This window comes from Vombatus ursinus, unplaced genomic scaffold (genome assembly GCF_900497805.2).
Source record: "Vombatus ursinus unplaced genomic scaffold, bare-nosed wombat genome assembly UNPS02009205.1, whole genome shotgun sequence".
NCBI classification, from domain to species: Eukaryota; Metazoa; Chordata; class Mammalia; order Diprotodontia; family Vombatidae; genus Vombatus; species Vombatus ursinus.
The window spans coordinates 43,323,755-43,348,480 of NW_020948983.1; the positions used below are offsets into that span (position 1 = coordinate 43,323,755).

The 24,726-nt window shown below is 35.4% G+C and overlaps 1 protein-coding gene across 10 annotated transcripts in view; it reads left to right on the forward strand.

Moving 5' to 3' along the window:
- The window catches only part of MEF2A (myocyte enhancer factor 2A), a 236,637-nt gene that overhangs the window by 201,589 nt on the left and 10,322 nt on the right, over positions 1-24,726 (forward strand). For all 10 annotated transcript variants that reach the window (XM_027852028.1, XM_027852027.1, XM_027852032.1 and 7 more), the window contains one exon: positions 19,795-19,982. In XM_027852028.1, the coding sequence (XP_027707829.1) occupies positions 19,795-19,982 (188 nt within the window). The remainder of the gene's footprint in view (positions 1-19,794; positions 19,983-24,726) is intronic.

The following is a 24,726-nucleotide window of genomic DNA, read 5'->3' on the forward strand; positions in this document are numbered from 1 at the left end:
ATAACTGGCAAAATTTGCCAGCAAATTTATTTTATCTCCTACTTGCAAGATGTTGTTAGGCAAAGCAGCCTAACTGAAGTGCCAAGGGCACCCTAAGACAGAAACAAGAGGCAGCATTCACTCGGTCTATGAGATCAGTGGGACCACCGCTGCTCCTATCCTAAAGGGAGATAGCCCAGGACACTGAGCCCTGGAAATAGCAATGCCATCCAGACCACCAGCCACACCTCCAGCTTGGCCCTCACAGTTGTCATTGAGGGAAGCAATTCCTGTGATGAAGGTTCACCTTCCTCCCCACCACTACTTTCACCAGGTCTGACTAATTGTTACTGACAGCCAGGTGAGACCAAGAGTCTGTGTGTTAGTGCTCCCTTCTCTTTCTCCCTTTGCCTGGCCACCAGTCTGTCCTCCAGCCCATCCCTTATAGCCATCACTCCATGAAACAACCACTCTGGATCTGTGACCTAGCAGCTGTTTCTCTGATTACTAAAACCAGGGGCCTCTTCAGCAACCAAAGCTACTGAAGACTCAGAAAAAATTCTGGACACCCAAGTCCTTGGTTTTGTCAGTTGGTTCAGCATCAAAAATAGGTATGATTTTATCACTGGAAATGACAGTAAAGATACATGATTATCTGCTTTGCTGCTGAACCTTTAGGACCATTAAAGTCTTTCCATCTGACTTGGTGCTGAATCCTGTGTATGGCCTATCCCCTTATAATATGAGCTCTTTGAGATGAAAGTCTGTCCACTTTTATTTTTTATCTATAGCACTTAGTACAGTGCTTTGCGCATAGCAAGTGCTTATTAATTTTTTTTTTCATTCATACTAGCCACTGGTGATACAAAGACAGAAACAGCTCCTATTCTCAAGAAATATACCTTCTACTGCGGGGAGTACCATATGTACAAATTTAAATATAATGCAAGGTAAATTGAAGAGTGAAAGTCAACTTTGCGGGGGGTGGGGATGGGAGTGGGGTGTTAGTAGAAGACTTCATGGAGGAAATGGTACTTGAGATGAACCTTGAAGACAGACAGAAATTTTGAGAAAAATGGCAACAGCATGTACAGACAAGCCAATATATCATAAATGCCCAATCAATTTACAAGCATTCATTAAGCACTTAACAATTGCTAGGCCTGCAAGAATAAATAAAAATGAAGCAACCTTTATCCTTAAGGTGATTACATTCTGTTGGGGAAACATGTACACTTTCAACATGTACATACAAAATAAAAACCAAGCACTGGCAGCTGAAGAGATTATTAAAGGCCTCACATAGCAAGTGGTACTTAAGGTGAACTTTGAAGAAATCTAGAGATTCTAAGAGGCAGACTTTCCAGGCATGAGAAACAAAGACATGTCATGTGTGAAGGAAGTAAAGCCAGTTCAGCTGGATCAAAGAACGAATGATTGGGAAATAATGTGTAGTACACCTGCAAATTAAGTTGGATCCAGCTTGTGAGTATTCAAAATATCAAACAGTAGAATTTGTATTTGAATCTAGAGGCATTAGAGAGACACTAGAGTTTATTAAGCAGAGGAGTGACATTGTCAGACTTTGTTTTAGGAAAATCACTTTGGCAATTGTGTGACAGAGAGATTGGGGGAGAGACTTGAGGAAGGACACCAATTAGGAGAGTATTGTTGTGGGGGGGGGGGAGTGGTAATGATGGCCTAAAGTATAGGTGGTCATGTGAGTAGAGAAGTAAATGGTTGTCAGAGATGTGGAGGTAAAATTGATAAATTTTGGTGACTGATTAGATATGTGGAGTGAGAGAGGGTGAGGTGTCAAGTATTATCACTCTGAGCTTATGAAGGGCTTTAAATGCCTACCAGAGCATTTTGTATTTGTTCCTGGAGGCAATAGGAAGCCACTAGAGTTTATTGGGGATGGGAGGGGGATTGTGACGTGACATGATTTGAGAAAAATCACTTAGTGGCTGAATGGAGGATGGGTTGGACTGGGTAGAGATTTGAGGCAGACAGACCCACTAGCAGGCTATTGCAGTAATCAAGGTATGAGGTGATTAGGGCCTGTACCAGAGTGGTGGCAATGTCAGAGGAGAGAAGGGAGCATATTCAAGAGATGTTGCAAAGGTGAAATCATGAGGCCTTTGCAACAGATTGGATGGGGTGGGGGTGGGGGAAGGATGAGATGGGGAGGATTCAAGATGACTCTTAGGTTGCGAGCCTAAGGGACTGGTCAGATGATAATGACCTTTACAGTAATAGGGAAGATTGTCCTGGATGGGGAGGGGAGATTAGTGGGGAAGATAATAAGCTCTGTTTTAGATTTCTAAGATGTTTTCTGGATATCTAGTTTGAGATGTCTGAAAGGCAGTTGGAGATATGAGATTGGAGCTCAGCAGAAAGACCGGGTAGGAAAGGTAGATTTGAGAATCATCAGCATAGAGGTAGTAATTAAATCTGTTAAAGCTGATGAGATCACTAAGTAAAGTAGTATGGAGGGAGAAGAGGGTGGAGGACAGAATCCTGAGGTACATCTATGGTTAGAGAGCATGATCTGGAGGAGGAACTAGCAAAGCAGATAGAGAACAAGCAGTCAGGTAGGAAGAAAACCAGGAGAGAGTGCTATCCAAAAACCTAGAAAGATGAGAGTGTCGAGAAAGAGTGATCAACAGTGTCCAAGGCTGCAGAGACGTCAAGGAGAATGAGCATTGAGAAAAGGCCATTGGATTTGTCAACTAAGAGATCATTAGCAGTTCCTTTGGTCTTAAGGAATTTACATTCTGTTCGGTGAGTTGCGGAGGGATTTTAAGCATATTAACTGTTATTAGTGACAATGATTAAAAGTAACAGAAATGGACAAGTCAGGAGAAGGAAGTCTGTATGTATTTTGAGAGGGGCACAAATAATGAGTTCCTTTTTTAGACACTTTGAGTTTTGAAACAATCAGCAAGTAGCTGAGGATGTGGAATGAAAACTCAGAAAAGAGGTCAAAGATGGAAATATATAGGTTAGGTTTGAAGCCATGGGAATCTATAAAGGTCTCAGAGCAAAAAATAATAGTAATGATGTTGATGATGCCAGCTAACATTTATGTGGCACTTTAAGGGTTGCAAAACAATTTACATATATTATTTGATCTTTATAACAATCCTGTGTTAGATGCTCTTATCATATAAGAGTATTATATCACCATTTACAGATGAGGAAACTGTCTGAAAGATGTTGATTTACTTACTCAAGATGACACAACTAATAAGTTTTTGAGGAGAGAATACATTTACTATGCTCTGCTGTCTCTTTGAGGATCTACTTGAGAAACTTGAGGACCATTGATGAATTCTTGGGGAACATTCATAGAAAGAATATTCATAACAGATACAGAGCAGTAAGAGTTAGGAAGAAGTACTGTCTGTTCAAGAGAGGAAAATTTCAAGGAGGAATTGCTTATCAGTTATTTGAAAGCCTGTGCCCTGCCTAAATTTGGTATTCCTACAGCTGTTTTAGATTCCTCTAATCTTTGCTCTGATTATGAACTTACTCCTGCTTTCTTCCTCAAATTGCATTTATCCCTGACACATATTTGATATTAATGCTTTACAGTCTTAACCAAGTGTTGGTTTGTTGGTGTTAAGTAGAGATCATTTTATTTTTTATATTTGTATCCCCATTGCCTACACAGTGACTGGCACAGAGTAGGTTCCTAATAAATACTTGACTAATTGTATACCATTCCTTTGCCTAATTGTTATTAGTAATTTTTATCTTGAGGTTGTAAACTATAAAAGGAGGCTTTACACTGAATCTTTAGTGCTAATAAAAAAAATCATCTAAACATTATTCATTTTAATGTTTTTGTTATCAAGTATGGGCATTCTATATTGATTTATTTTAGAACTCCCAGGTTATCAGTAGTTTTACTTCAAAAGCCTAAACTATAATTTTGTTCTACAAATGAACGTACTTTTAAGATTGTGCTTTTTAACTGTATTTTTGCTTTTTTTCAACAATACAGCATACAAATTTATTGGTAAAAATTTGACATATTAATGACAGAATGATTCCTTAACCTTAAATTGAATGAATTGCTTTTCAGAGTATCATTTAAAATCTGCACATCCTTAAAATGAAACAACAGAAAAGATTAATGACATCATTGACTACAAATTTTTCTTAGAATAATAGTAATAAGAACATAGAATATTTTCCAGCCACAAGAATGCATTGCTTCAATTGATGTCAACCTAAATATGAGCCAGACTGATTGAACGTTGTTATGTCTTGTAGCTGTAGAACAGTAAATGAGATTAGCTGCATTAGTTTTCTGAAGGCATTCATATGTAATTTGTTAAAGATGATTGTTGTCTTTTTTGTTACTATAATAAATGATCACAACTAAAAAACAATTTTACCCATGTAAAAGTTGTTCATTTATTTTAAAATATACCGTTTTTTCCGAACATGTAAGATAGGAAAGTGTTAGACATCTTTTTTTTACATTTGAAAATTAATTATATACTAATTATAATTAATAGTCAAACTTACATCAGCAACCTATACAAATTATCTGCATTTTATTAATATCTTATTTTTTTCTCACTTAAAGAAATTAGTTAGAATGTAAAAAGTTTGCCCAAAGGATCACTGCTCTGTGCTATACAAAATAACAAATGGTATTTTGAAGATGATTATAACTTGAGTATGGCAAGTTGCCAGACACTTACATCACCCTGAAATCATTATCTGCTTCTAGTTCCTTACTTAAAAAATGCAGTGCTTTTAGCTCCCCTTTCACTCTCTTTGTAATTTTATTTTCCTGAGCAAATCTATCTGAGCAATGTGTCGAAGAAGTGCACAAACCTCTTTAGACAGCAATATTCTAAATGTAAATGTGTTTCTTTGCATTATCTTAAAATTCTTTTGGGTTTTAGAGAATGATAGGCAGGTATATTGCTTTGTCCTTTTGATTTGAGTGCAAATTAAGTGAATAGTCTCCTATAGCAGATAGAATTATGTAATTGTTGTCATGAGAAAGTATGTCTTAGGCATGGTTTGTCTTTGATATTTAATATTAAGAGGAACAGTTATTCTTTTAAAGATTCTGATAGAATTATATAGACATGTGATACTACAATTCTTATTCCTTTTTTCTGGGTGGTGGCGGGGGAAGGTGGGGAGGAGGACAATGGAGGAGGGGTGAACATAAGTTTTTTTTTTAATTTGTGTATTAAACATACTGTAGCATAATCCCTTGGCATGCAAATTATTTTGAATCCCTCTGTCTTGCTCTTAGATGAGATATTCTCTCAGGAGGTGCAATTGTGAGTAGGTTATTGTTTTAGCAGCACTATTTAAAACATGAAATGTTTTCTCAAAGCTGTCAGTATGATCTAATAAGGGCTATGAGAAATGATTATGTATGTATGTGTAGGAAAGACGATCAGGCCAGTCTTAACACAAAAACTGCCCAAACACATGAAAAGAGACAGGAAATTGTCTCAAAGTTAGTTAATTATGCCCAGAGTAGAAACTGATTGCTTAATGTGTTAAGATAGGTCATTCACAGTTGTATTATGGATTATGAGGAGGAGGGATAAGAATTAAGGAGGAGCAAAGAAATGTTGAATCTATATTCAGTTCATGTGTTCTCTCTGGAACTGGACAACATTTTTCATCATGGATCCTTTGGAATTGTCTTGGATCATTGTCTTGATCAGGGTCACTAAGTCTTTTACAGTCTATCATCCTTACAATGTTGTGTGTACAATGTTCTCCTGGTTCTGCTCACTTTACTTTGCATCAGTTCATATACGTCTTCCCAGGTTTCTCTGAAACCATCCTACTTGTCATTTCTTACAGCACAATAGTATTTTATCACAGTCATATATCATAATTTGTTCAGCCTTTCTGCAGTGGATGGGCATCCCCTTTTTTCCAGTTCTTTGCTATCACAAATATTTATCCTATAAATCTTTTGGTACATGTAAGTTCTTTTCCCTTTTCCTTGATCTCTTTGGGGTGTAGATCTAGTAGAGGTATTGCTGGGTGAAATGGTATGCAGTTTTATAGCTCTTCAGGCATAGTTCCAAATTGTTCTCCAGAATAGTCAGACCAGTTCACAAATCCACCAACAGAGAGGATTCTGGGAAGATGGCAGAGTAGGTCAGAAAACTCCGCTTTCCAAATTTCCTCCACAAAAAAAGACAGAACATCACTTCAGAGCGGCAGAAATAAACTAGGTAAAGCAGTTGCCTTCCTATGACAATTTGAGAAGACCCCAGGAAAGATCTAACCTCCAGGGATGGAGGTTTGGCCCGAGTGAAGTGCAAACATCTCCAGGTTGACTGCAGAATCAACAAACAAGGCCTGAGGGTAGCTGGGTTGAGAAGCAGCCTTAGTCTTAGAAACTTTCATCTGGCAGACAGTGTGAGAGGGTCTGACCACTGAGTAGGCAAAAATTGAATGAAGGACCTTCCACTGTCAAGGGACACCAAGCACAGCTGTGCTGACCAGACACTTCCCAGGCTATGGCTGCAGGGAGGAGCTAGCACACACCTGGTGAGTGCAGTAGCCCCTATTGGCTGTAGGCAAGTCTCTAGTTTCAGTTCCAGGGCAGAGAGGACAACTGTAGTTTGCAGCCACCTGAGGGACCATAGGGAGCAAGATCATTTGTGGGACAGTATGGCCAGGGTTGGGGGGCTTAGCCATGACTTAGGAGTAGAGAGGAGAGCCCAAGGTTGGTCCACAAGATACACTTCAGAAAATAACAGTAAAAAGGACCTGAGACTTGGGGCATCATTCCCCATACCTTGGAACTATAACTTGATTACACTAAGAGCTGCTAAAAACAAAATAAAATAATAAAAATGAGTAAGCAAAGGAGAAAGAATCTAACCAAGGATAGTTACTATGGGGATAGAGAAAATCTTGGAAGAACTTAAAAAGGACTTTAAAAAATAAATAATAGAGATTGAGGAAAAATTAGGGGAAAATTAGAGGAATTCAAGAAAATCAAGAAATTATGAAAGTCAACCAACTGGAAATAGAGATTCAGAAATTTAAGGAAGAAAATAATTCCTTGAAAACTAGAATTGGGCAAGGGGAAGTTAATGATGTGCTAAGACACCAAGAAATCATTAAATAAAACCAAAAGAATGAAAAAATAGAAAAAGTGAAACATCTCATAAGAAAAACAACTGATATGGAGAACAGATCGAGGGAAAATAATACAAGAATAGTTGGACTACCTGAGAATTACGATTTAAAAAAAAAGAAACTTGATACAATATTACATGAAATTATCAAGGAAAAGTGCCCTGATGTTCTAGAATGAGAAGGCAAAGCAGAAATAGAAAAAAATCCGCCAATCACCACCTGAAAGAGATCCCAGGAGGAAAACTTACAGGAATATCATAGCCAAGGTTCAAAGCTCCCAGGTTAAGAAAAATATATTGGAAGCAAAAAGAAAAAAAAAATTTAAATAATGGAGCTACAATAAGGATTACATAAGACCTAGCAGCTACTGTGTTGAAGGACCGTAGGTCTTGGAATACTGTTGCAAAAGAGTTGGGGTTACCACCAAGCGTAATTTACCCAGCAAAGTTAAGTATAATCCTAAATGGAGAGAGAAAAAAAAAAAGGACATTTAACAAACTGAAAGACTTTCAGGTTTTTGTTTCAAAAACGCCAAAACTTAAGGGTATGATGGGTTGATTACAAAAACTAAAACTGTGTAGGAAGAGATTAAAAAGGAGTAATTATCTCAAGTAAATGAGGCATAGAAGGAAGCTAGTTGGAGTATAGGGCTGGAACCTTATTCTCATCAGGAATGGGTTAAAGAGGGAAATATATACATATGTGTGTATATATATATGGAGAGAGTCTTCTAAATTCAGAAAAATAAAAGGGCAAGAGGATAGGGTGGGGGGGAGAAGATAAGGGAGGAACTGTTAGAGGGATGGGTAAATTAAGGAGTAGGAGGGCAAGGTAGCAGGCAGAAGTGAAGCAGAGGAGTGAGGAGAGATAGGTAAATAGGGTGAGAAAGATAATGAGGAAAAATAGGAAGGAAAATACACAACAAATAATTGTAGCTTAGAATGTGAATGAAATGAATTCACCCATAAAACAGAAATGGATAGCAGATTAAAATTTTAAATTCGACAATATGTTGCTTTCAGGAAATACAAAAATGAGACATGAACACAAAGATAAAATAAATGGTAGGAGTAGAATTTATTATGTAAAAAAGTAGGAATAGTAATCATGATCTCAGACAAAGTTAAAAGTTAAAATAGATTTAATCAAAAGTGAAAATAGAGAAACTACACTATGTGTCAGCAATAGTATTGAATATTGTTTTAGACTATTTAAAATACCTAGAGAGTATAAAATACCTGAGTGTATACCTGCTTAAAACAGACACAGGAACTATATGAACATAAACATAAAATACAAATAAGCTCAGATCTAAATAATAGAAGTAACATTTATTGTTCATGGGTAGGTAAAGCCAATATAATTTTTAAAATGACATTTTTACCTAACCAATCTATTTATTCAACATCATCCCAATTAAATTACTAAAAAATTATTTTACTGAATTAGAAAAAATAATAACAAAGTTCGTTTGAAAGAGCAAAAGGTCAGGAACATCAAAGAAACCAGGAAAAAATATATAAAGGAGGTAGATTCAGCAGTATCAGACCTTAAACTATATTATAAGGGAGAGCATTGTTGAAATGTAAAAAAGGATAATTTCAATTATTTTAAATTAAAATTTTCTTGTATAAATAAAACCTATGTGACCAAGAATAGAAGAAATATACAAAATTGGGAAAAAAAACTTTCATAGACAATATCTCAGGTAGGATGTGATTGGGTTGGAATATTGCTGTGGTGTAGGAAATGATGAGTTGGTTGATTTAAGAAAATGTGGAAAGACTTGGACCCAAGAGGGAGGATGCTATCTATCTACCTTCAGAGAAACAGATGACAGGAAGAAATAAACATAGTACAATCTTACATATATGTGTATGAGCGTATATGTATATATGTGTGTGTGTGTGTGTGTGTGTGTGTGTTGATAGAGATCTGCGTATATGTATATATGTTGGTATGTATATATCTACACTTAATTGTAGGCTTCTTGGCCGGGGAGGGGAGGCAGAGGTGGAGAATAAAGTAAAAAGTGCACAGCAGAGAACAAAAGAAGACCAATAAGGAAGCAAAGAAAAGCTGGGCAGCTTTGAAAACGGTGTGTAGTATTTATTATGTAGGTTATCTTGAAATGGAAATTTACTGTTTTATATTGAATCCTCTCTTATAGTCTGCTGTGTACGTGGCATTTTCTCATTTGTATTTAAGTTTAAAATAAAAAAAAATTTACAAAAAAACCCCACAAAGAAATCTACCAATTGTACATTAATGTACCTATTTTTCCACATCCCCTCCAGCATTTATCATTTTCCTTTTCTGTCATGTTAGCTACTCTGATAGGTATAAACCCACAACACCTTTTCTCCATCCTCTTTGCTGAGGACCGTACCTCATACTTCACTGAAAAAAGACTATTTTCCAAGAGTCCTCTCTTCTTCCTTCCTCTTCATCTCACATCATGTAGACATCATCTCTTACTATCTCCTCCTCCACTCCTGTCTCAGATGAAGAGGTGCCTCTTTTCCTCATCAAGGCCAACCATTTGTACATGCACCCTTACTTGATTTCATCTCTTTCCGTCTTCTCCAGGCAGGTTGCCCCAATTGTTGTTCCAGCTCTGTCATCAATCTCTCTTTACCTACTGACTCCTTCCCTGATGCCTACAAACATGCCCCATTATATCTAGTATACTTCTAAAACCCTGACTTGATCTGGACATTTTTGTTAGCTGTTGTCCCATATCTCTCCTTACCTCCAAGACTAAGTAATAGCTCTCAGCTTTAAGCTTTAATAGCTTAAAATTTCATGAAGATTTTTGAGACACCCTGTATTAGAGCCAGGAGTTTGAAATTCAGACTTGACTGACTTCTTTCAGTATGGAAAGCACAACAGTGTTTATGATGGGGATAAGCTAGAAGCATTTCTAATAAGATCGGGGGTGAAAGAAGATGTCCATTATCAATATTGTACTGGATGTGTTATCTTTAGCAATAAGAGAAGAAAAAGAAATTGAAGGAATTAGAATAGACAAAGAAGAAACAAAGCTATCACTGTTTGCAGATGATGTGATGGTATACTTGGAGAATCCTAGAAAATCAAGTAAAAAATTACTTGAAATAATAAATTTAGCAAAGTTGCAGGATATAAAATAAACCCACGAAAATCATCGGCATTTCTATATATTACTAACAAAGCCCAACAGCAAGAGATAGAGAAATTCCATTTAAAGTTACTGTAGACATTATAAAATATTTGTGAGTCCACCTGTCAAAACAAATCCAGGAACTATATGAACACAATTACAAAACACTTTTCACACAAATAAAGTAAGATCTAAATAATTGGAAAAACATCAGGTGCTCATGAGTAGGCCAAGCTAATATAATAAAAAGGCAATTATACCAAAATTAAGTTACTTATTCAGTGCCATACCAAACTACCAAAAAATTATTTTATAGAACTAGAAAAAACAATAACAAAATTCATTTGGAAGAACAAAAGATCCAGAATACCAAGGGAATTAATGAAAAGAAATGCAAGGGAAGGTGGCCTAGCTGTACCAGATCCATGTTATAAAGCAGCAGTCATCAAAACTACTTGGTACTGACTAAGAAATAGAGTGGTGGATCAGTGGAATAGGTGAGGTATGTAAGACACAATAGTCAGTGACTATAGCAACCTACTATTTGATAAATCCAAAGACTCCAACTTCTGGGATAAGAACTCACTATTTAATAAAAACTGCTGGGAAAACTGGAAAAAAGTATGGCAGAAACTAGGCGTAGACCAACATCTTATATCATATACCAAGATAAAGTCAAAATGGGTACACAATTTAGATATAAAGGCTGATATTATAAGCAAATTGGAGAGCAAGGAGTAGTTTACTTGTCAGATCTATGGAGAACAGAAGAATTTATGACCAAATAAGAGATAGAAAACATTATGAAATGCACACTGTATTATTTTGATTACATTAAATTGAAGAATTTTTGCACAAACAAAGCCAATGTAACCAAGATTAGGAGGGAAGTAGAAAAGTGGGAAAGAAATTTTATAACCAGTGTCTCTGATAAACGCCTCATTTCTAAAATATAGAGAGAACTGAGTCGAATTTATAAGAATTCAAGTCATTCCCCAATTGATAAATGGTCAAAGGATATGAAGTTTTCGGAGGAAGAAATTGAAGCAATCCATAGTCATGAAAAGATGTTCTAGATCACTATTTATTAGAGAAATGCAAATCAAAGCTCTGAGGTACAACATCACGCCTATCAGGTTGGCTAACTTGACAAAACAGGAAAATGATAAATGTTGGAGATGTGGCAAAATTGGACACCAGTGCATTGTTGGTGGAGTTGTAAACTGATCCAACCATTCTGGAGAGCAATTTGGAACTATGCCCAAAGGGCTATAAAACTGTGTATACCCTTTGACCCAGCAGTACTCCTTCTAGGTCTGTATCCCAAAGAGATCATAAAAACGGGAAAAGGACCCACACTTCAGAAAAAATAAACTTACATGAACTGATGCTGAGTGAAGTAAGCAGAACCAGGAGAACGTTGTACTCAATAACAGCAACATTGTGTGATGAGTGACTTTGATAGATTTAGCTCTTCTCGGCAATGCAAGGATCTAAGACATCTCCAAAAGTCTCGTGATGGAAAATGCTATCCACATCCAGGGAAAGAACTTTGGAGTCTGAATGCATATGGAAGCATACTTTTTTGTTTTGTTTCATCTTTCTCATGATTCCTCTCATTATTTCTAATTCTTCTTTACAACATGACTAATGTGAAAATATGTTTAATATGAATGTATATATGGAGTCTATATCAGATTGCACGCCATCTTGGAGAGGAAGGAGGAGAAAACTTAAAGCTCAAAATCTTATGGAAGTGAATGTTGAAAACTAAAAATAAATTAATTATAAAAACTTTATTAAATCTTAAAGTGATGTTTAAATGTGAGCCATTACTGTTAATTTTTTGTGCATCTACATTATTGCTCATAGATCCATAGGTTCTGTCCTGCATCATTAATAAAATAGAAAAAAATAAACTGATGAATGTTACTAAATATATTAGCCTCTTCCAGCTTTCTTTCACTAATCTAATTGCTTCTCTGTTCATCATCCCTCAACATGAAATCTCTATCCCAATTGATCTAATCTGTTAATCATCTCCCACTCATGATTTGTTCTTTCCTGCCCTTCATAATTTTTTATTAGAAAGTTCCCTTCCTTTCTATCAACCAACTTGTCCCTGCCTTCTCTTAGAACTCTGCACAAAAGTCATTTCTAGAAAGACTTCCTGCTAGGTTTTGATGATTGCCATATTTTATATTTCCTCAGCACTATGTTTGCTTTCTTTTCTTCATATATTGCTTCATAAACATGTTCTTTATTTTCATGTCTCGATCCTTTTTCCAAATAGAGGATAAACTCCTAGAGAAAAGGGTGCCTATTTGTCTTATACATCTTCTCTTCCCCCTCTAATTATGTTCTGCAAATGGTACTTAAATGTTTACTAACTAATTATCCACAGTTTTGTACTGCTAACCAATTGGTAACTTTTTATCTGGTTAATATTTGTATGCTAAGCATTATTACTGGGAATTCAAGAAAGTCCACTAAGAGTTTACAGTTTGTTATGCACAATGATATATTCATTCTCGCAAGCTTTTGCTTAAGCAAAATGAATTGTTAATACTGTAGCTTTGTCTTTCTGTAATTTTCAGTGATTTTGAATTAACCTTTCCTTACCGTAATAGAATTGGACACAAGGGACTATTCGGAATAGGATAATAGTATAATATTCATAGTAGAAAGGCCTTGTGAATTATTAAAAGGAACTTTCACACATAATAAATTTATAAGTACTACTACTACTACTGCCTAACATTTATATGGTGCCTACTATGTGCCAACACTTAGGCTAAGCATTATCTCATTTGATCTTTACAGCAACCCTGGGAGGTAGGCACTATTATTATTCCCATTTTACGGAGAAGGAAACTGAGACAAACAAAGGTTAAGTCACTTGCTCGGAGTCACATAGCTAGTAAATGTCTGAGGCTGAATTTGAATCCAGGTCTTCAAAAACATGAACATTTCAACATAGGAAGAACAAAAGAGTAGAGTATTTGAAACTCTGACCTTCTTTTAGGTACAATAGTTATTTTCTCTTCTGTACCTTTGTAAATGCATGCCCTTGAATTAAATTCTTTTTCTTTTTCTTTTTTTTTTTTTTTTGCCTATCACTTCCTTACCCACTCTTTCTTCCACACGCAAATAAGAGCCTTCCTTTATAATAAGTATAGTCAAACAAAACAAATCAACTCATTGACTGTGTTTGAAAATTTATGTCACATTCCACAGATCTAGTCTGTGCTAAGAGGTAGGTTATAATATTGATCAGAGTTAGGAGGTCTTTCAGAGTCGTTTGCCTTTATATTGTTGTGATCAACATGTAAATTGTTCTCCCGTTTCTTCTGACTTAGTCTTCATCAATTCATTTAAGTCTTCCCAGATTCATCTGAATCTGTCAGTTGACATTTCTTGTAATGCAGTATTATTACATTACATGCCATATCATAATTTGTTTAGCCATTCCTGAAGTGATGAATCTACTTTGTTTCCACCTCTTTTCTACAGCAAAAAAGTAATACTATAAACATTATATATACATATATACACACACACACATATATATATACATGTATATATATATACATATACACACACACATATTTTATACACACACACACACACACACACACACACACACATCCCCTTTTCTTCCTTCTCCTGTGGGAAGATAAAAAAAAAAAATTCTCCCGAGTAGGAGGACCTGGGTGTAAGTCCCACTTCTAATAGTTACTGGCTGTGTTATCCTGGGCAAATCACTTACTATGTTAATATTCTAAGCCAATGTTTTCAAACTCAAATTGAACCAGATCCCTGCTGGCCACATATTGACTTAAAACCATAAACTTAACATTATCTGAGTTGTATTTTGCTTTATTTTGCTAAATTTTTCCCAGTTACATTTCAAGCTGATTCCTGAGCATGGGAGTCCCACACCTCTGCTCAAGGCAACTCCCTAAGACTATAAGTCACAGAGAAATTGCTGACCTGCTTTGATACAGGGCATTTTCTCACACCAATCAAATCACAAGTCCAATCTCTGTCTTTGTCTTGGCAGCAGTCCACCACACTCCAGGTTCAATTAACCTAGAAAGTAAGGAAAAATTATGTATGTGTAAGAATGTATTTAGGTACAGTAATGAAGAAAGAGCATGTTTTAAGAGTTGAGAAATTCTTCTGAAACATTTACAGAAAAAACTGTGTGGGCAAATCTTTTAAAATTGAACTTTTCAAACAGGATCTTTAAAACTATTGCTGTTTATATGGTTTATTTTCACACCAAATCTCAAAGTATTTCTTTATGTTGTTATGTAACTTTAATGTCCAGGATGTCCCAAAAGTCTTAGTGCAATTAAACAGCACTAACATTTTTTGGGATACCATATACTATTTGAACTAGGTTATAAGCGTAGGGCCTCTCCCCACACACCCACAGTTATATATACAAATGGGGTTGATACATATATTCCACAATATGTCCATATTGAACATTCATGTGAAGAAAATTGTGACTGTATTTCTGTGTAGCTAAGAAACATAAGTAATAGAAATGACTTTTCTTTGTTTCACTTCAGTTAAAAAAAATACAAGATAGAAACAAGTAGTAAGAAAAAGGAAGATTATAAATACTGGGGCTTAGTGGACTTGATATATAGCAAAATAAATCAGATCAGGGCAGGAGGAGGAGGGAAAGGACAAGCATTTGCTAACCATCTACTGTGGGCCAGTTAGTGTGATAAGCACTTTACAAATATCTCATATAATCCTCACAACAACCCTATGGTGTAGGTGCTATTATTATTCCTATTTTACAGATGAGAAAACTGAGATAGGCAAAGTTAATTTACCCAGTATCACACAGCTGGTAAATGTCTGAGTTGTGATTTGAACTTAGGTCTTACTAATTCCAGGCACAGCACTCTTATCAACTTGCTTCCTACTTGCCTACAGATAATACAGATTGTCTCCACAGTGGGTAATAGGAGAAATTCCAGACAAGTGACTCAGACATTTATAAGAATTGATCTGGGTATGTATCAGGAAAGGGTCTTAAGTATGGGAGAACTAGTGAGGGAGAGGTAAGGGAACACTCAGCTGCCATTACTAAATTTTGGTTACCAGGTTCAGATAAACTATATGCCTAGATATTGAAAGATTGTGATTTTTAAATAGTATAGTTTTGTTTTGTTTTTTTATTATAGTAAATAGTACTCTGTAGAGCAATTAGGAACTGTGCCCAAAGGGCTATAAAATCATACATACTCTTTGACCCAGCAATACCTCTACTAGGTCTGTATCCCAAAGAGATAAAAAACAAAAAGGAGGAGGACCTATATGTACAAAAATATTTATAGCAGCTCTTTTCTGGTGGCAAAAAATTGGAAATTGAAGGGATGCCCATCAACTGGGGCATGGCTGAATAAGTTGTAGTATATGATTGTGATGGAATACTGTTGTGCTATAAGAAATGATGAGCAGTATGCTCTTAGAAAAACCTGGAAGGACCTACATGAACTAATGCTAAGTGGAATGAGCAGGACCAGGAGAACATTGTACACAGTAACAGCAATATTGTATGATGAAGAACGTGAATGACTTTAGTTGCTCTAAGCAATACAATGATCCAGGACAATCCTAAATAACTCATGATGATAAATGCTATCCATCCCCAGAGAAAAAACTGATGGAGTCTGAATACAGATCGAAAGCATAATTTTTTTAACTTTATTTTTAATGGTTTTTTGTCTGTTTTCTTTCATAACATGACTAATATGGAAATATGTTTTGTATGCGTACACATGTATAACTATACCAAATTTCTTGCCTTGTCAATGAGGAGAGAATTTGGATCTCAAAATTTAAAAAAAAAGGAATGTTAAAAATTATTTTTATATGTAATTAGGGGAAAATAAATTACTGAATATTTTTAACTGTGGTGAATAGAAAATGTACAGTAGGACAAAATATATTTAAATTATGGGCTGACGAACTTCTATTCCTGGCAAAATTCTAGAACTTATTAATGGAATGGCTTATGACCATCTGGAAAAGAAAGCCAAAATTAGTTACATTAAGAACAAATCGTGCCAAATTAAGCTCACTTCTTTTTTTTTTTTTTAATAGGGTTACAAGGGTAGGATAACACATGGAAGGGAGTGGTAGCCAGGAAATGGAGTTTGGTCTGGGAAGTCATAGGGATGGTGAGTAACACCAAAGACAAGTCAGTTGACAAGCTCATTCCAAAAGCAATGGTAGTATTGATTTGAATACTGTTTCAGAGCAAAAGGTCAAAATTGGAAGGGGGAACGGAAAGGAGTATATATGCAGCAACAGGTTGGGTAGGTGGTTGTAAGGAATGAAAATCATCTAGAATCAAGAGCCAGCTCCATATAGAGGATAACTTGCATTTTTACTGGTGAACTCACCAATTTGGGTAGCTTGACCCCTAGTGTGGTAGTTCCAAAGGTGAGTGAATTAAGTCACCCAATAGATTAAGGTCTTCAGGAGGTCTGGCGGTCCAGAGTGAGCAGCAATCAGCAGCAAAGGAGATGGCCAAGGATGAGATAAATGTGAAGTCCTAATTTAGATTCGTAAGAAATCAACTTCATAAGATGGATTAGGAGACTTGTCTAGAGAAGAATTCATGGGCAAAAGTGCTTGTAGGTTTCCATGAGCTCTAAGCTCATTTGAAGTCAACTCAACAGCATGACAGATAATGGTGGCCACAAAAGTGCATAGGATTTGGAGCAGGAGGAGACTTTATAGATCATCAACTCTGATCCATCATTTTACAAATAAGAAAAGTGATTAAATAAGGGAAATGATTTGCCTTAGATAGCAAGTTCCTTTCATCTTAAATTGCTTTATATTATTGTATGTGCCATATTTGAGGAAGGACATTGATAAGCTGAAACATATCCAGAGGAGTGGTGAGAAGGCTAAAGAGGAGACTTGAAGTATAAAGTTGAATTGAAAAAAAAAATAAGCTGGAGATGTTTGACCTAGAATAAAAACAGGGATGAGGTTGGGGCAACTGGGGAGGAGAGTATAACTGGAGGGCTGTTGTGTGGAAAGATTTGTCTTGTTTTGCTTTTGCTAAGGACTGACTTAGAACAAATGAATAAAAGTTGCAGAAAAGTAGATTTTACCTAATTAAAGGGAAAAACTTCATAATAGAAAAAATTTTATAAAAGAGGAAACGATTGTAGAGGAGTGACCTCCCCATCACTGTAGGTGTTCAGGCAAAGGAGGGTTAATCGTAGGATCAAGAGTTGAAGTACCTACATGAGAAATTATCTAGTTCAACCCTTTGTAAAGTAGCAGGATTTCTTAACCTGAGGTCCATGGGAAAATTTCAGGGGGTCTCTCTTTATCTCACTGTAATTGGTTTCCTATGTATTTTATTTTAGGCATTTAAAAACATCCTGAACTATATCAAAAGGGCTATACAGCTGTGCATACCCTTTGACCCAGCAATACCACTTCTAGGTCTGTATCCCAAAGAGTTCATAAAAATGGGAAAAGGACCCACATGTACAAAAATATTTATAGCAGCTCTTTTCTGGTAGCCACGAATTGGAAATTGAGTGAATGCCCATCAGATGGGGAATGGCTGAACAAGTTGTGGTATATGAATGTAATGGAATACTGCTTTTCCATAAGAAATGATGAGGGACTTCAGAAAAACCTGGAAATACTTATGTCAACTGATGCTGAGTGAAGTGAGCAGAACCAGGAGACCATCGTACACAGTAACAGCAACATTGTTCGATGACCAACTTTGGTAGACTTAACTCTTCTCAGTAATGCAAGGATCTAAGACAATTCTAAAAGATTCGTGATGGAAAATGTTATCTACATCCAGAGAAAGAACTATGGAGTCTGAACGCAGATCGAAGCATGCTACACTCTCACTGTCTCTCTCTTTGTTCTTTCTCTTGGTTTTCCCTTTGGTTCTAATTCTTCTTTACAACATGACTAACGTGAAAACATGTTTAATATGATTGTACATGTATAGTCTATATCAGATTGCATGCTGTCTTGGAGCAGAGGGAAGGGGAGAAAATTTAGAACTTAAAAATCTGATGGAAGTGAATGTTGAAAACTAAAAACAAATAAATAAAATTAAAAACATCCTGAGAAGTGGCCCATGAACCAAAGGGGTTCATGAAAAAAAAAAGGTTAAAAATGCTTTGTCTAGAGAGATAAAAGTAGGTTTACACAAGGTTACAAGTAGTAGGTGGCATACCTACATCCACTGGGTTGTGGCTGGATTTAAAATTTTTTAAAATGATTATTTCAGATAAACTTAGCTGAATGTAAAAACTTCCTCTAAATACATTGATCTTTTGATTAAACCATGATGTTTTCTACTTACTAAGGATTCTAGGGAGGATTCTTTATATGTGGATTTGTGCCCTAAGAGTTGTGTAGCCTCTTTAAACTCTCATTCTTTATTTCTCTAAGATGGTCTTGTTGAGTTTAGAGTGGAGGGTTGGGCCAATGAGCAGGATAGGATCCCAGTTAGAGAATCATAGCAGTGTTTGGACAGTGGCTCTCTTTTTTTCCTTGTATATCCGATGATAGCGAGCACTATTATCCTCATCTAGTCTTTGAACTTTTAAAAATATTTTTTTTTCTTGGTGAGGCAGTTGGGGTTAAGCGACATGCCCATTGTCACACAGCTAGTAAGTGTTATGTGTCTGAGTCCGGATTTGAACTCAGGTCCTCCTGACTCCAGGGCCGGTGCTCTATCCACTGCACCACCTAGCTGCCCCATGAACTTTTAAAAATCTTGAAGTTATTTGGATCTGTCTTTTCAATAAAAGAAAAAAATTCACTCATATGATGAAATTGCTTCTGCCAGTTGTTTTGTTGTGAAACTTTTTGGTTTGACCTCAGGTTCCAAAGCTTCCCTTTCTTCTGAAATCTTTGCAGCTAGCAGCTCAATCAGATCCTCATTCAAAATCCTGATTCAGATTTCTTTCAGAATTTTTTATGTCAAGTCAGATTTATGTAATGTGAATTTCTGTAGAAGGAGAATTGTCTGTATTACCCCACAGCACAATTATGAATATCAGTTAAGAACACAAATGAAGTACATTGTAACCTTTAAAACTCTATATGAGTAACAACTGTTTTCTTTATGTAGCAAGAAGAGGTGTTGTCCATTAGTAAACACCACCTTCAAAGAGATTTTTTAATTGTGGAGTGCTTGAAGTCTAAACTCATTCACCCCTTTGGAACTTTTCTAAGATCTCGGGCCCCTATGATAAATATTGTTTAATACCATACTATACTGAATTGTTTTGTGATTCACAGATAACTAGGTGATAAGGAGCAGTAGTCTTAAACATCTACAAACATATTAAAGTTACATGGATTCTTTTTGCTATTCATTTTCCTTCAGTTCTTCTAAATATCAAAAGATACTGGTTTTTCTTTTATGAATTTTTTGTATCTTTGCTATTTTAATATCCATTTCTGCCCATTATAATGATTAATATTTTATTTTCTAGGGAATGGCTTTGTAAACTCAAGATCATCTCCAAATCTGTTAGTATCTACTGGGAGCAGTAGTTTAGGCAAAGTAATGCCTACAAAATCTCCCCCTCCTCCTGGAGGTGGAAACCTTGGAATGAACAATCGAAAACCAGACCTTCGAGTAGTTATCCCCCCTTCTAGCAAGGGTATGATGCCTCCATTGGTAAGTTTAACAAGTCTTCAACTCCATTCTTTAAAGCATATTTTATGTAGATGTAATTATAAATATTATGTAGATGTAAAGCTGGTTCACAGCTTCCTTTGGGGATGAAGATAGCCCTCCTACTTATTTATGAAGTATCATGATTACGAAAACATTTCTATATAAATGTTTTACATTTAACACAGATCTATATAACATTAGTCAGCAGGTTAGGCCAGTAGGTTAGGCAGAATATTATTGAAGTAAACATGACTTACCTCACAACAAAGAAGAATAAGTGATAAACTTATTTTGTAATGATACATAAAATACCAGCTAAATTTGTGAGAGATTTGTAGGGCAGGCCACCAGGTTGGTTTTTCTGTTCTATTCAGATCATTGAAGAGTGTTTAAAAACTAGAATGAAGTGTAGCTAGCAACTTCACTTTTCTTCCCCACTCTCCATAGACAGCTTAGCTGTCATTATAATGATTAGAAGAACTAAACTACACCTTCTTGTTTTCTTAGCACAACTTCCAATTATTTTTCAGGCCCTGATTTCATTTGTATGGAGAAGGTAAAGCCAGGAATGTACTCTCATACTTAATTTGACTTTTGTAGTGGATAAAAATGTGGTTATTATGGGCAGCTTAGCAAGTTTGTGTTTTAAGATTATATCCTAATAATTTAAAGGCTCTCCACCCTTTATTACCTAACACACCATTTCATTCCTTCTGGCTAACTAAAAGTAATACTGGCAGATTTAAAAAAGCACACCTAATTAAAGAGCCCTCTACTTTGAAATTAGTATCATAGTACTTCTACCTGAAGGACTGGGTGGGGAAACTTAAAGATTGAGTCTACCCTCCTTATTGTATGAATGAAGAAACCTCGAACCAGAAGAGTCAAGTGATTTGCCTGAAGACACACAGGTTAGGCTATTCTAAGCCATCATCAGAGGTAGGATTTAAATTTAGGCTTTCTAACTGGATCCTTTGTTGAGGGGATTTGGCATGAGCAGTAGATTAAAATGCTAAAAAACCAGACCTAAAAGCCACTCATTTTTTAATTTAAATATTATAAAGTGATAACAGATAACATATTTATGAAAACAGTTGATAAACTGGTGGGTAAAAAGGGGAAACTGCATTTAATTATTTTTTAAAAATGTTTGAAATGAGATTATTTTGTGTTTTTGGACAGAAAAATCTTCCCTTTGAAGACTCAAATTCTCTCCATATAAAACATTATGACCCTTAATCCCATTAGATGTATATTCAATAAAGGAGAATAAAATATTCATGAATGTCAAAAAACAAATATTTACAGAATTCTAGACAGGCATCTTTTAATTGAAATAGAATTAAGTATATCTATAACCAAACGGTGAAGTTATCGTAACCTTACGGAAAGTCCTATTATAAAATGAAATTTTGTACAAAGTTAAATAATCACCCATTTTGTTCATGTTAGAACCAGGAAGACCTGAGTTCAAGTCTTGCCTGACAGTAGGTGTGTGACTTAAGGTACTTAACCTTTAGGTGCTCCAAGCAACTCTTTAAGAAAGAAGGATCAAGCCTGCTTTGATAAAGGGAGTTTCCTCATCCAAGAGTTCCCTATGCTAATGACATCATAGGCCAAGTCCCTATCTCTCACTTGCTTTTGTTCATGTGTGTGGAAAAAAACAGAACACTAATTATTTTTTTTAAGTCCAGACATGTGATTTCATGGGGGTAAGGGGTTGGGGATGGGGCTGCAAGTGTGGATACTCCCATGGACACAGATCAATAACTGGTCTGTAGTTTGGTTGGAGTTTCCTGGAGAATTGAGAGGTTCAATGACAGGTAATATGTGTCAGAGGCAACTTGCCCCCGATTATACCATGCAACTTTTCAAGCAATAATTGATATAAAAATTTAATTATTCAATTAAAAAAGGAAACATTTCAGTATAGAGTAAAATAGTCTAGATAGTTCCTTCACAGAATTAACTAAATATTTTCAGCTATGTAAAAAATACTTTCTGGATGATTTAGGAAAAAGGAACGAATGTGTTCAGTTTTATCTGATCTCTTAATTTAAATTTTCATGTTCTTCCACTTTAATTTATGGCCTTTGCTTGTTTTTACACACTTAAATTATTTTACTTATATAAACCTATGTGCAAGTGAGAAACCTGTGATAGAATTGTATGGCAACCTTTGCAATCTTTATGAATGAGATTTAGGCTTGTGTAGAGTAAATAGTAGGTTAAGTATATAATCATATTGTTAAAACTTGAATGTTTTCTTTTAAAAAAATAGTTTAGAGCAATGACAGTCTTAGTAACTCTGTTATCCCTCTTGTTTGCTGAGTACAGTCGGAGGAGGATGAATTGGAGTTGGTGAGTGTGGGTTTCTGCTTGATAAGATAAAAGGGGTTCAGAAAGTCCTCGATTCTATCAGATATTTTAAATATAAACAATGTTCCCTTTAGCAGATTTTTACTTACTTATTTTGGAAGTATTTAATAAAATACAGTCTTATGAACTAAATTCTGACATTTCTTCTTAAAAAATATTTATGCAGTTTTATTTGTTAGAGGGAACATTGGAACAGAGCCTTTAAAAAAACAAAACAAACAAACAAACAAAAAAAAAAAAATAGTAGCCATCCATGAGCAGAAGACACTAAGGATTTGGCTTAAAAAAACAAAACCAAAAACTGAAAGATACAGAATACCTTATATAGTTCCCCGAATTATTAAGTGTTTTTAGAAAGTGACTTCACCCCTGAAGTTCCTCAAATTGTAACACAAGGTCTTGTGTTGTTTCTCCTTGTTTCAAAAAGGTTACATCATTTTTTGGTGAGGTCACCTTTTCACAGAGTTGGAATTATTTCATCCTGTATGAGAAGATCAGAACCACAAGGGGGTTCCCTGTTTATTAAAAAGGATATATGTGTTTGTAAATAAATTCTTTTACATTTCATCGCTTTATTGGAAGATGTTCTATTTAAAAGGGGGCAATCCTTTTTTTTTCCAAAATGAGTGATTTTTATTGGCTTTCACTATGGAAAAATAAATGTGACTAAAAATAACTTGCAGTTGGTAAGAAATATTACTTGTCTGCAAAATAAAATATAAATCTTTTAGTTGCTGCACAGGAAAGACCTTATCATTTAAGTCCGAAACATCAGTTTGTAGTTTGCTTAGTAATTTAAGGGGAGGGGGGGGAACTTTTAATTTGTCATCAACATGGACCTGTTGCTGGTAAGAGGCTCAGATTGCATGAAAGCATGGGGAGGGGAAATGCACCCTTTGAGTTTCCACTTGATGGTTTCATGCTTATGCATGCTGGCATTTTTTGCACAGATTTTTTTTTTTCCTTTCCAGAGATCTTTTTCTCCACATCATAGCAATGCTTTATCTTTAAAATAAAAGATCTCTCTCCAGACACCTTTGTGGTTTCGTTTCCTATTCCCAGTGCAGTTTATGGTTTTCCTTTACCTATTTGGTATCAGATGATGATATGTACAGCCTTGCAATTTTTTTGGGTTGTTGTTAAGTGATCTGCTTAAATTACACTATGATTCACAATTAAAGTTTGCACTTGATGTATTCTAACTCACTAAAAGATAGTTTATTTTCAGTTTGTATATATTTTTATTCCCTTTATTATGTGACTTCCCTATAGTTAAAAAATTTCAGATAGATTTCGTTGTTGCTAACTTAGAAATATGTTGCCCTCTAGTGGTTTTGAAAATTATTTATTTTTAAGGAGTCATTAACCAGAAACTTTGGTGGGTGCAGTAATAAATAATACATCAGAACTCTTCTTTTAATTTTGGATCTTAGCTTTGGCTAACGTGAGGCTGCAGCATGGGTGGAAGCCCAAAGGGCTTTATAATGAATTCTCCATATACTCCATAGTAATTAGTATCTGACCTATACTAGAGTACTTAAAAAAATCCAAATGCAGAAAGTCATTAAACTCCAAAGAGTTAGCTGAATCAAAATGTTATAGAATAATTTAACAAATTCAGCATATTGAGACAGAAATTGATTCATACGTATATTACTTTATTCTCTAACATCCCTTGAATTCCACATCTTTTTATAAAAATAAATTGGAAAAAATTTCCAACTATATAATGATTTTATAGATTATAGTAATCATAAAATAAAATATAATGTAACTAAAAACATTGTACTTGGCTAAAATTGTAATGAGGCACCTTCAGAACTACCAATGGCATATCCTTACACTTGGCAGTATTTTAAAACTTCAGAGAGGGTAACAGACTTTCAACTCAATTCAATAGTAAATACTAAGTACCTGCAGGGCACAACAGATACAAGGATAGAAGTGAACAATAGCTCCTACCCTCAAGGACCTTTTTTGTTTTCTTTTGTTTTGTTTTTTAAATACATACAAGTATAAAGAAAATTCAAGATTAATATGGAGAGGGAAAGAGTGCTGCTGACAACTAGGGATGTTCACCTTGAAAAGTAATTAATAATTTTAAAACTTTGTATGTCTGGGAAACAGAATTATAATCATTATTTATAGAAACTTGGATATTTTCCAAATGAGTAATGGTTGAGAGTGGAATTACACTCATGAGTGGACTTATTCTGCTCTAAGAAAAGGCAAGTAAGTGCCCTGAAACCTACATCTGGACTCTTCTGTTATGAGGTTTAAGGATTTCTATAGGAGCTTTGCAGTTCCATAAGAATCCCAACTTCTTTCATGTCCACTCTGATGGGAAAGTCACAATAAGAAGAGA